The sequence below is a fragment of the Trichosurus vulpecula genome, chromosome 5 (genome assembly GCF_011100635.1).
Source record: "Trichosurus vulpecula isolate mTriVul1 chromosome 5, mTriVul1.pri, whole genome shotgun sequence".
In the NCBI taxonomy this organism is placed as follows: domain Eukaryota; kingdom Metazoa; phylum Chordata; class Mammalia; order Diprotodontia; family Phalangeridae; genus Trichosurus; species Trichosurus vulpecula.
This window is the reverse complement of record NC_050577.1, coordinates 217,760,980-217,774,686: the sequence shown is the minus strand read 5'-3', so window position 1 is coordinate 217,774,686 and position 13,707 is coordinate 217,760,980. Positions and strand designations below refer to the sequence as shown.

Below are 13,707 nucleotides of genomic sequence, written 5' to 3'. Positions count from 1 at the left end.
TTACTTCTACGGTCTGCTAGAACTTAATCTTACCTAATTAAAAAGTTTCAAAAGTCCTTTTCCAGACGTTTATTTGATTAAAAAATAATCCATTTGGCATTTACCCATCTGTCTTAATCTCATTAGTTTTGTGATTTAGGTTATTATAAACCTCAATTAAGATGGATTCTTTGGGAAAAAAAAGCAAATGTATTTTTATTGAATTTTTGAGATGAAAGGAGATACTGGATGGTTGGAGATTTCCCACATGTTGGTGGTTTTCTTTCTTTCAGTATAGGGGAAAGGAAACAATTGGAAATGACCTTCCGCTGTTGCCTTGCCTGGGACCCCAGAGAGGCTTCTGTCCTGGTTTCTAAAGCAGCCCCGGTTCCCGTGATTAATACAGATTGCCTCTTCTGAGAATCCTAGTTTCCCTCTCTTCAGATTGTCATCTGAGGCTTAGGGCTTTTAGGGAACCTGTGACTTCTGATTTTAGCTCATGTGTCACCCAGAGAGTTGAGCTTCAAGGTTTGGGTTGTCTCTAGCTTGAAGACACAAGACAGTGAGAGGGTAACATAGATGAGAATAAAAGATGGAATTGTCTTGAATTCGGTTCATTCTTGTACCTCCTGGTAATGGTTAGTGATGTAGGGAAGGGGCACTAGACTTGCTTCTGTAAAAGTTCAAATCTAAAGGGTCACCTCTAGAAGTTAAACCATATCTGGGGGAGGAGGTGGAGGCGTAATTTTCAGTAAGCAATAGAAAGACCACACTGGCTATTTTTTTTTGAATAATTCCTTTAAATGAAAAAGGGTTAGATTAGGCAAACAAGCGTCTATTAAGAATTTGTTTCATAGCTTTGTGTTGTGCTAGGCCCTGTAGGTACAAAGACAGAGAAGTGATATAGTCCTGGCCTTCATTGGTTTCCAAGACCTGGGAAGCCATCTGCTTCGGGACCTGCCCACTGATTATAAATGTGATTCCTTTCATTCACTCGACAATGAAGAAATTTGAAGAGGATTTGGGTGAAAGGATGAAGAAACTCTCAATGTCATCAAACCAACAACTATCATTTCAGGAAGAAAGTGAATTGAGATAATGGAGGTGTTCTTAGCACAGGGAGCTCAGCTGGTACTTGTGGAGGGACTGAGGCAGGGTCGTATTTGCGTAAATAGAGCATTAGTGCTGGTGAAACTGGCAAGAGGTCTCCATCTTCCCCCCTGGTCTGTCAGGGTACAGAGATCTTTACAGGCTGGAATGATGGGTCACATCAAATTGAGTTAATTTTATAGGGAATAAAAGAAAACACAACATTTGGATTTAAAAAAAAACCATGACCTACACAAGTAAAAGGTGGGGGAGCCCTGGGGGTTCCAGTGGCTTCGGAGGTTGGCATGCGGAATACTTGTCTGTTCTGACTAGGTAAGAGCCTTGTTTAAAACCAGCCCGGCCCTTTTAAATGTGTGTACGTGTATATGAGTGTGTATGTGTCAGTATGTGTGTGTATGTGTCTGTTTATGTGTATCTGTGTGAGTGTGTATAGATGTGTTAGGTGTGTATGTGTTAGTGTGTTGTATGAGTTGCATGTGAGTATGTGTGAATGTGTGTATATGTGTGAGTATATGTGTGTATGTGTGTATATGACTGTGTGAGTATATGTATGCCTATGTGAATATGTGTGTGTGTGTGTGTGTGGAGGGTGGCAATAGGAATAGAATTTGAGATGCAAAAACTTTGTTGTCTCCCATGGACAGGGGCCCCTGGGTAGTAGGAGACTCTCACTCTAGATGTAGGGTGGCCCCTGATACCTTTGAGATCTGATATAATCTCCTCTTTTTGCCATCTGGCTCCAGCTCACAGCAGCATTCTCCCAGTTCATTTGGGTCAGCTGAACACCTTCAGTTTTACCCCAAATCACTTCTTGCATCAGCACTAATAACCATACTACGGGGTATCCTATTGAAGGAGGTGATGGTCAGCCTGGAAAGGAGCTGACCCAGGGAAGGGCGGGGTCTCTACCATCATGTCTTTGAAGAATCATCCTGTGAGAGGGAGATGACATTTTCTTTATTGGCCCCAGAGGAGCACAGGAATTACTGACAGGCAGATTTCAGTTCGAAATAAGGAAAATCTTCCTAACACTTAGAGCTTCCAAGGGGAAAGGAGGGTCTAGGAAGGTAACGATGAGGAAGGCTTCCTGTCACTGGAGGTTCAAGCCTAGACTTTAAGTCCTCTTGTCCAGGCTATAGTAGAAGGAATTCCTGCTCTGATATGGGTTGGATTGGGTAGTACTGAAGTCCTCATCTATGAGATTCTGAGTTTCTGTACAGTGTGGCATGGAGCTACTTTATTGGTCTTGTCTATATGAAATTGTTGCTATTTAGTAATTTTTCAGTTATGTCTGACACTTCATGACCCCCTTTTGGGGTTTTTCTTGGAAAAAATACTGGAGTGGTTCGCTATTTCCTTCTCCAGCTCATTTTACAGATAAGAAAACTGAGGCAAACTAGATGAAGTAACTTGCCCAGGGTCACACAGCTAGAAAGTATCTGAGGCTGCATTTGAACTCAGATAGATTAATTTTCCTGGCTCCAGGCCGGGCGCTCTATCCACCACACCACCTAGCTGCCTGTATGAAATTAACTTGTCTCAAATTCAGGGAATCCTGGGATGACAATATGTATGGTACTATTTTGCTAGATATTCCTTCTTGCAGTTACATTTATCATCTAAGAAATATGAAATGTGAAATTTATGACATATAAAGATGCTCCTTACTTTTCGGCCCTAGAATCACAAAATCATAGACTGCCGGAGTTGGAAGGGATGGACTCCAGAGGTCCCCAAGCCCATCCTATACTGACAAGAGTCCCCTCCATAGCCCTCGAGGCTCCGTCTGCTTTCTTTTTATAGCTTTTGTGATGAAGGCAGCCCATTCTATGCGTACAGCTCAGAATTATAATGAATGTTTTTCTTAATTTTTTTCACCTTGGTGAGGAGCTCCCTTTACCAATGCAGATCTCTCTGTCCCCATAACTTCTAGTCTTAGAGAGTTGCCTGTGGCCATGAGGAGGGACTGGACTTGTCCAAGGCCACACCCAGGATGGGTCAGATATGAGACCCGGATTCAGGGCTTCCTGATTCTGAAACCAGCTTCTCTATCTACTACATCACATGGTTGATCATTTTCCTTCTATTAGCAGAAATCTGGATTCTCTTGACTTCCATTTATTTTTTCTTTTCTGATTTTTGAGACCATACAAAGTAAGCTCAATTCGTCTTCCATCTTACACACACACACACACACACACACACATACATGCTGAGTACCCAATTCACTCAGAAAGGGCTAAAGTCTTCGCTTTTAATTTTGAATTTTTAAAAACATTATCTAACTCTAAAATTGAATGTTTGTGTCAGAATAAGTTGTTGCAGGAGTTTTATTTCTTGTTTTGGGGAAAGTACATGGGAGGGAGAGAATGTTAATTGCTTGTTAATAGAAATTTAATTTCAAAAATACAAAATGGTTGCAAAGGTCAAGAAAAGAAAATGTACACTTAATGAGGCTTTGCTTTTTTTTAAAAAAGAAATCGGACAGTTTCCCATAATGCATAATACCCAGAGAAAATCTGACATTCCTTTACTTACTCCCTCCGTGTGCCCTCAGACCAATTAGCTGTCAGCTCTGTAGTTCCCAGTGCCTCAATGAAGACATTTCTCGTAAGAGATGATTCTATCAAAATGGGAGTTTTGTCAATAAGAACTCTCATTTATATCCTGGTAAAGTGCAGCCCCTACCCCAGAGTTCCCCTCTGCTATCTCCTTGTGGTGTGGAATGTCTGTGGGACTGCTTTAACTGGCACCCAGGTGATAATGATGCTCTTTCTGACGCGTCTGGGGCTTGTGTGTATTCATGGAAGGAATAATCAGAAGGGTGAAAACATAGACCCTTGAAGAGAACAGAGGAAAAGTAATTATGTATCCCATCATACAACCATTATGATTTTTAATCATTGTGATCTACCTCTAAACAAATTTGCATATTGAACCTACATTTTGATTAATAAAAGCTAAAAAATAAAGCATTTATGGAAATCATGTTCTTCCTTTAGATGGTTAGAAGGCTTTGTATTTAGGAATAAGGGGAAGCTATGTGTTTGCCATTATGATAGACTCATCTAATCACAAAGGTAAAAAAAATTGTCCCTAGCTTAGAAAACTGGTTTTTTTTGAAAGTTTTGGATTTTTTGGTACTTTGGTGCCTTGATAGAATCATGGCGAAGTTGAAAATGGACATTCTTGAACTTGACCTTTACCAGGTGAAGCAAGTGACCAATTATATGACTGTGTGACCTGTTCCTCTGTTAACATCCTGCTCTGATGCCTCATGGTGTGGGGTCCAGTTCTGGAGGGTCCTATCAGGATGGAAAGGCTTTGAGTCCATGTCTTGTGACGGGCACTGTATCTGGTTCCAAAGGAGTGGCCTACCCAGAGGAGGAAGAATCTTTTTGCCACCTCCACTCTTGAAGACAGTCTGCTACATCATAAATGGGTTGCCATCTGTGTCAGTGAAGGGACGCTCAAAAAACATCATGGATCCTCGAAGGAAGAAGTTCTCTGTCCTGAGCTGCAGCAGACTCAAAGAGAAAATGGTGGGCACGTCAGCTGAGAACATTAACTTAAGAGGAAGCTGGGAGGCACAGTGGGTAGAGCTCTGGACCTGGAGTCGGGAAGACCAGACTCAGACCCTTACTGGCTTTGTCACTTAAGCTGCTCTGTGCCTCAATTTCCCTGTTTATAAAATGGTGATAATGAAAGCCTCCCAGGGTTGTTAACCTTGGAGTGCTATATAAGTGTTCGCTATCATCATCATTATTATTAAGAGGTTAAAAAGAGCAATTTTTAGAGTCTTTTCCTCAAAATGTCAGTAGCAGCAGAACTTTGGTAGGGTTCAGCTGCATAGCACATATTTACATGCTGGAACATGCCGATGTGCAGCGTTCAGTGGCATGAGGTGTCCTCAGATATTGGTTAATAATAGCTAGCACTAATATGTTGTTTTAAGGTTTGCAAAGCACTTTACATGTTTTATATACCTGTAAAGTAGGTGCTATTATTAACCCCATTTTATAGTTGAGGAAACAAGGCAGATAGTGGTTAAGTGACTTGCCCAGGGTCATGTTGCTAGTAAGTATGTGAGGCAAGATTTGAACTCAGGTCTTCCTGACTCTAGGTCCAATACCCTAGGTGTTGTGCTGTCTGCTGTGGTAATGAATCCTCCCAGATGCAGAAGGGAAGGGAGAATATGGAAATAGAACCATAGGCAGAAAGAAAAGGAGAAAATGGTAGAGATGTGATGACAGTGGGGAGGAATGCCCATCATTCCATAGCCTTAGCACCCATCCTGGCATCAACAGGACATGAGCTTGGCCCTGATGTGAAGCAGACCCAGCCATCACCTGAGCCAGAACAGAATTCAGCCGGGAGGAGCAGGCTTGGCAGAAGAGAAGGTGCCTGGAGAAGCCTGGCTGGTGAGGACCGCCCAGCCTGCCTGCGAAGGGAAGGGACTAAGCTAGGCTGAGCATCACAGAATCCAGGCTGAAATACCTTTTTTTTTTGATGAATTAATTTGCCTGTATGTGGCTAACCTGGAGACCCAGTGCATGCATGCATATGATGCTGCTATTGTGTGTGGACACTTTTCCAACAATATGCTTGTTGTTTGCCACCCCTGCTGTGGCATGAAGGCAGCTGCTGAAACTGGCACACTCCCTCCTGAGGGAGATATGGCCAAGAGTAAGTTGGTTCGCCAAGAGCACTCTGGCTTAATTTAATCCTTAGTTGCTTAGCTTGCTTTTCTTAAAGGCCACAGGGTGGGCAGTTCTTCCTGGCTTGGTCTCCCACCATCTTCTCAACTCCAACCATGGGGACCAAGGACTAATGAGGAGTTGCTATGTCAAATGTGTCCGTTAACAAGGGGTCAGGGCTCATGTCCTTAGCAAGGCCCATCTTTGCTTTTCACTTTGTGTCCCTAGCACTTAGCATCATGCTTCACACCTAATATGCACTTAATAAATGCTTTTTTTAAAAAAAAAATCATTCATTTACAGAACTGAGGAGGAAACATGTTCCAGGAACAGAGGACTATCTGGGAAAAGGTCCAGACATGAGAGATTGGAATAGTTAGGACAGTTTTGCTAGAATTAAGCCAATATGAAGGGTAGTAATGGGAAATGTCTGGAAATGTAGGTTGAAAGCAGGTTTTAGAAGGCTTTAAAAGCCAGACTAAGAAATTTATATTTTGTCCCACAGGCAACAGGGAGCCACTGAGAGGGGAATGCCACAATGAGTCCTGCCCCTTAGGAAGATAACTTTGTCAGCCGTGTAGAGGATGGATCAGAGAATGGAGAATCTGAACCTAGAGAGACCAGTTAAGAGGCTGATCTAGTTGAAAGGGAACAGGAGCCTCATTGGCCATGTGAGCGCAGAATAGGAAACTAGATGCGAGAGATGTTTTGGAGGCAAAATCAATAAGACTTTGTCATTGATTGTGTGTGGGGTTTGTGGGAGAAGGAAAAATTGAGAAACACTCAGATTTTGAACCTGACTTGGGTGGTGTCCTCAACCAATAAAGCCATTGAAAGAAGCGTAAGTTTAGGGGAAATAATAATAGGCTGACCTTCGTGTCATGCCTTAAGTTCTGCACTTTACATCCATGATCCTTGCAACAATCCTACCTGATAAGTATTATAGATATCATTATAACCATTTTACAGATGGAGCCTTTGGCTCAGAGAGTTGGACTGATTTCCTTTTTGTTATACAATCAATGAATGTTTGAGATTGGACTGAGAAACAGTGGTGTCTTTGGACTCCAAGTCCAAGACTTTTCTCATCCACCATTATGCCTTTTGAGAACGAGTTCTGTTTTGGGCATGCTGAGATTGAGATTGAATAGAAACATACAGGTACTGATTGATGCCCAGCAAGCAGTTTGATTCACAGGATTGGATTTTAGGAGACAGACAGGCAGACAGACGGACAGATAGACACAGCAATAGAAGAAATGATTGGAGGATAAGCTCCTGAATGAGATGGGAAAGGGATGTTATCAAGGAGGAAAAGAAGAGGGTACAGTCTTGAAAAGGAAGAGGGCCATAGCTTTCTCTAACACTGGAATAAGGATGGTAGATGATGAAGAGAGTTTGGGAGTGGAGAGGATTGGAGAAATATTATGAACTAGTGCAATTATAACAGAGGGCTCTTTGGTTAAGTGTTCGATTTATTTAGACTTTGGAAAGCTGTCCTCAGCATTCTCTATCAGTCTAGATCCAGTTAGGGATGAAAAAATCCTCTAAAAGGCATGATCCATGGAAGACAGGGGATCTTTCCAAAAGTGTCTGTCCCACTTTGTTGTACTGGGATCATTTGAATGAACTCAGTGGATTTGGAATAGGAGGTTGTTAGTGGTGGTGGTGCTCAGTTGTTTTCATTTGTTTCTGACTCTCTGTAACCCCATTTGGGGTTTTCTTGGCACAGATACTGGAGTGGTTTACCATTTCCTTAACCAACTCACTTTACAGATAAAGGAACTGAGGCAAACAGGGTTAAGTTATTTGCCTGGGGTCACATAGCTAGTAAGTATCTGAGGCTGGATTTGAACTCTTGAAGAGCAGTCTTTCTGACTCTAAGCCTGGTGCTCTATCAACCGAGTCACCTAGCTGCCCACAATCAGAGGATCAGAGGATTATGGGGCTTCAAATTTCTCACTTATAAAATAAAGGGGTTATATTCAAAAATCTTTAATGATCCTTCCATCTCTGTGTCAATTCAATATTTGATTAAGCTCTTACTAGTTGAGTGGGGCAGATTAGTGATCAAGCAATCTGTAAGCTTTTATAAAGCATTACTTATGTGCCTGGCACTGTGTTGAGCACTAGGGGCCCAAGGGACTAAAGGAGTCATGTTCTGACAGGGAGCTCCCCTAGCATCCCAGGAATGTTGATGATCAACCCCAGTAACTTGGGTCCCCCATGGTGTACCCATCCCACAACAGGTCCAGATTCCCCATCCCAGGACTATAGTTGGGTACAAGTGGTGTAACCCTCCCACAACAGGTCCAGATTCCCCATCCCAGGGCTATAGTTGGGTACAAGGCTCCAGGGAAGCTCATGGCCATGAAACTCCCTCAGAACAAAGGGCTGAGTTTGCACATACTCACACTGGTCCCAGAACTGCTTGGTCTCCAAGGCCTAGCCCATAGTGCTTTGGCACTAATTGACTTGTCTCTATCTTCTCCCTCCTCCCCACCCCACTCCATCTACCCTCAAATCCAAGAAAAAGGCCTTTAAAGAGAGTCTAGTTTGGTCCCAAGGCAGTGACTGACACCTTCAGAATTATGCCTCCCATTCTCCCTCCCCTCCTCACAGCACACACAGGCATGACCCCTTCCTCCATGTAGGCTTCATTCTGTTGATACACTAAGTCCTGCTGTAGTTTTCAAGATAGGATCCCCTCAACTGAAAAAAGAAGTCTTTCCCCTTTCCTCTGCAAGAATGGTTTTAAAGCCCTATAAATCAAGTTATTAGAATCATATCAACAATTGGTTGATACAAAATAGGAAGGAAGGCAAATAACTGGCAGGCCCAGAAAATCTTCCTGCAGAAGTTGGTCTCTGAGCTGAGTAAAATAGGTCAGGGATGGATGTTAAGAGGTCGGGGAAAAGAGCATTCCACGCTTGGGCTACTGCACTTTGCAGCTGGATTGAAATAGGGAGATCTGGTCTTAAAAAAGTGGTTGAACATTTTTAATTAAGGACTTTTTCATTTGTATTCCAAACATAAAGAGATGGATGAATTTATCTTCTCACAGCTGAGTAGAGGTCAGTTTCACTGATTAACAACTTTGGGAGATTGGAAAAGCCACCACTGATCTCTGAAACTATAAAATGTCTCTTGATAATCCAAATGAATTATTCAGAGATTTGTCAAGAGGGAAAAATTAAGAGACATAAACAACTCTGGAGCGGGCGGAATTTTTCCAATAAGTTTGAACAGAACAATTCACCGTATAAACTTTTTCAACATTAAGATGAATGATGAATATGACAACATAAATATAGCTTTAATTAATATACATTTTTGCTGAAATTAATATACATTTTTTGCTGAATTTTATATTTCCATGAAATTTTATTTTTCTAATAAAGATGAGTGGTTAGATATATTATAACTAAATGTTATCCCCACTTTATAATTTATAAGACTTTTCATAAAAATAAATTCACAGATTAAAATCAGTATGAAATCATACCTGCCATTTTTTGATTCAGAAAATATGGTTGTTTTCTGCCTTTCTCCCACCCGGGGTCGAGAGGCAGAGAGCAACCATATTTTCTGAATCAAAAATGGTGGCATGACCTCTATGAACCAGCTCTTTTTTAGAACTATTTTAACTTTATGTCTGGAGTCATTTTCTTGACTTTGGAGCCTGATAATATTTACTTACTTTGGTAGGTTTTAATGCCCGACTCGGTTGAAAGTTCACCCTTTTGACAGGTGTGTTTCATCAGTTTCTTTGTACATTTCAGATCGACATGTACCAGTATTTTGGATGTAGCTTGAAGGTTGCTGAGTGCACTCACTTCTATTATTTCTTTGTGGTCTAGACTTTCGGGAGCCTCTGGCATTTAAGCTTCAGTTTCCACATTGATGCAGGGAGAAGCATATTCTTATTGACTTCAGTTCAAAGTGTGAAGAATATCAGTGACTTTGAAATAGTTTCTGGATATAGATATGCCTTTGGAATAAATATATTGACTTTTCTAGAATAACCATCCAGAGTTCAACCATATTCTGTTGCCATGATTGTAATTTAATGCATAATGTGCAGGAAAAAAAATGGGTTCCATAAAAATTCTTCTGTGTGCCATGGTAAATCAAAACATACCTTCCATGGAATCAGGAGAGAAACTTTTAGTAGTTACCAGGCCAAGCAGTGCTGGGCTAGGCAGCAAAAGACAATTCTCTCCTTTTAATATGTGTTTATTAGGATGGGAAAAACTGGCTCCATTAGTCAAGTCAATGAGCATTTATTATGCACTTAATATGTGCCAGACATAATGCTAAGCACCATTAGCATTGGACTCTACCACCAAATAGAATCCCTTAGACAGGAAGTCTCTTGAGACAGAAGGATCAGGTTAAGGCACCCCCACACAAAATGTATTTTCACTCAGTTGCTTCAATTTGACACGCAGAGACAACAATCACTCATTAATTAAAGGAATATGTTCAAAATCCTCACCAGTTAACCAAGAAGCAAAAACAAATCAGTAAACCCATGCTTAGCCTTGTGAGTAAGTAGTGTTACTGTCCTCATCCCCATTTTCAGTAAAGGAAAAAATTTCTATATGGCTTCATTTTAGAAAAAAGAAGGGGGTAGTTTTTGACACACATAAGGTTCCCCCCTTTGAGGGAGATATAGAAAGGGAAGATTTCATAGTGTACTCTAGTGTAAGATAATATTCTTCCTCACCTCTCTGTTATAATACAGACTCTGGGTTACTGGGTTCTTAATTCTTGTGTCACATGGTTGCGTCCATTGTATTTCTGGATAGTTGAGAGCGAGAGAGAGAAAGAGAGAGAGAGGGACAGAGAGAGAGAGAGAGAGAGAGAGAGAGAGAGAGAGAGAGAGAGACAGAGAGACAGAGAGAGACAGAGACAGAGAGAGAGAGACAGAGAGAGAGGAGACAGAGAGAAAGAGAGAGAGACAGAGAGAGAGAGAGAGAGAGCGAGAGAGCGAGAGAGAGCGCACATTTATTAAGTTCTTACTGTGTGCTAAGCCACTGTGATAAAGGTTATATAAGTAATAAGGAACAGAGCTGGGATTAATGTTCAAGTCCTATGCTTGACTCTACTATACTATTTGCGTTATAATGTGCTGCCTCCTCTATAAACAAACTAGGTCTTTACCCCTCATAAGGCAATAGTTAATTCCACAGGAACTGCCAGCCTTCATTATAGTCGTTTTTATGACTCATACTGTTCTTCCATTGTTTCTTTGGGTTAGTGGCAAGAGCATTGGATTTGTAGTTAGAAGACCTGGCTCTGAATCCTAGCTCTGTTACTATCTGTGAGAGCTGGAACAAGTCACCTAACTTTTCTGTGCTGTAGTTCCCTTCTCTCTAAAGTAGGAGGGTTATCTCTGAACTCTTTTAGTTTTAAATGACTCCCTTACCTCCCCATTTCCTACTCCCAGTACTTCTAACTTCAAACTCAACATCTCTAAAGTTGCCATCACCAACAGACTCTCTTCATTGACTGTCCTCTTTCTGTCAGAGGCAGCACCATTCTTCCAGCATCCTTGGATTGAAACCTTAAAATCTCTTAAATTTTTTCTCAACCCCCACATTTACCCCAATCTTCTCAATTCTCATCATCCCAGGGTGTGTCAGATCTTCCTTTCAATTCCTATGAGTACTGTCTTAGTCCTGGTTCTCTTCCCTAGTAGCCTTATCATTGGTCTCCCTGCATCAAGAGTAGAAATCATCAAAATTGTTTTTACGTGTAATTGGGGGAAAATAAAATATTATTTAAAAAGACTAGAAATTCTATCGGGGTAATTTAGTTCAATCTATGCTAGAGGAAAAAATAATCTCCTCTACAACAGAAGGGTTTTGGGCTGAAGGGCCACAAAACCCAATAAGTAAAGATAGAATGCAACTTAGAGAATGTTAATTAGGGGTTTTCTAAGTCAATATGCAGCCCACAAGCATCTGTTTCTATTTGAGTTTGACACTGCTTCTCTACACATAACCTGAAAAGTCTTCCTATTTAGCCCCCACCTAAAGCCCTCCAGTTACAAGGAATCCACTACCCCTGGGACATCTCATTTCATCTTTATGAAGTTAAATATCTCTCCATAGCTTCTACACATTGCTCTTAGTTTTGCCTTCTGAGGTCAAGAAAAAGGCATCCAAGACCTACATGTCAGCCCATGGGCAACTCTTATGCCCCACCCCTCGCCGTCTCTTCTCCTGGCTAGACACCCCTTATTACTTTAAGTTATCGCTGTATGGCTTGGTCTCCACCATTTTGGTCATCAGCCTTTGGAGAACATTCTAGTGAAGATCCTTCCTCAAATGTAGCACCTGGGCATGTAATATACACCAGATGTGGTTTTCCTGGGGCACAGTGCTGTGTAGAATAATTGCTAGCCTCATTCTGGACGTCAGACCTCCTTTAATGCAACCAAGAAGATCTGGGCTTTCTGTTGATTGGGACCCTAAGACCTAAGACTTGTAAGCCTTTTTCACATGGACTTTTTATTTAGTCTTGCCTCCCCCCATCCTGTACTTGTATAATTGATTCTTTGAATTCAACAAAGGGCACGCTAGTAAACATTTTACAACCAGTTCTTCCTACCTCTGCCACATGAATGCAGCATTGTTAGCATTTTTTGCATCACTATGTCTATAGCTATGGCTTCAAACTCAGATAGAAATGGGGGTCAGTAAATTGTACGTGAGGATCCCTACTGGCTTCATATTAGAAAACCCCATATTTTATTTATTTTGTCAAATATTTCAGTTACATTTTAATCTGTTACTTTTAATCCCTTAGCAGTATTGTTTGACACCTTTGGCCTAAACAATCAACAAAACAATAAATCAGGGCTTGGATTGTATCATTTGCCATTTTCTGAAAGGTAACTGCTCACAGTGAATATTTAACACCCGGCTGTCTCCTGCACAGCCCTGCTTTAAACCCAAGTAACTGTATGGCAGGCCATACCAATACCAGGCAAAATAAGGTGAACACTGGTCTATCAGAGCCCAAGGTCACAAGGGTGGGGAACCTCTGTTCTAACAAGGTTTGGAGATGTCTTGGAAGAGCATCCATGTATGATAAATTTCCACTTCAGTGTTCCCCAATTCCCCATGCCAATTCCTCACCAGTCAAAGGCTTCTTACTGCCCTTTTCTTAAAATTTGTCCTCCCCATATGCTCTTCTATATCCTTGGTTATTTGCATAATTCTCCATTCCATCATACTCTTGACCTTATTTTCTTCTGGATTCTCAATCTGCCAAGAGCCTTTATGTTCATTCCTTAAAAAAACACTTCTCAGTCCACGAAGTTTCTTAGTCTCTTCCTGTATTCCCTTCCCCAAGGCTCCCTTGCTTTGAAAAGATTACCTGAGTTTAAAAAAAAGATGGTTTCATTTCTTATGATTAGCCAGAAAAGAGAAATAGTAGACTTCATAAAGAAGATCATTGAGATCCGAGCTTATTTGCATTTCATAAGAATCAAAAGAATTTTCCAAGTTTTTAAAATTAACTTTTAAAAAAGTTACCAAAGTCAGCTTCCATGTTGAATATTGTTGAAACAATTACTGGTGGTCCAGGGAGAGAGTATTGGTTTGTGAAAGGAAAAACACCTAATCTATAAAATAGACGTGGCTGATAATAACTTGGCAGTATGATTCCTGTCCAATAATCCTGTGTTTTCCTTTTAGAAATCTTCCAAGCAAACAGACTAGTCTCTGTGCCCCTGAATGTGAAAGAAACTTTGAGGTACTTTAGAGAAACCTTGGGGAAATCTAAGTACCACAACAGGTCGCTGAAATACAGCAGAAAGTTGCTCACCTTGTTCCTGGCCAACACACAAGGTACAGTATCCATCAGAGGAATCCGCACGATCTCTACTGAACCATTAACTGGGTATGGC

General features: G+C 41.2%; 1 protein-coding gene across 1 annotated transcript in view; it reads left to right on the top strand.

Annotated features, from left to right (window-relative positions):
* Window positions 1-13,707, top strand: part of CFAP54 (cilia and flagella associated protein 54) — a 303,572-nt gene that overhangs the window by 148,365 nt on the left and 141,500 nt on the right. The window contains exon 42 of the mRNA XM_036760711.1: window positions 13,496-13,648. Coding sequence (XP_036616606.1) covers window positions 13,496-13,648 — 153 coding nt within the window. The remainder of the gene's footprint in view (window positions 1-13,495; window positions 13,649-13,707) is intronic.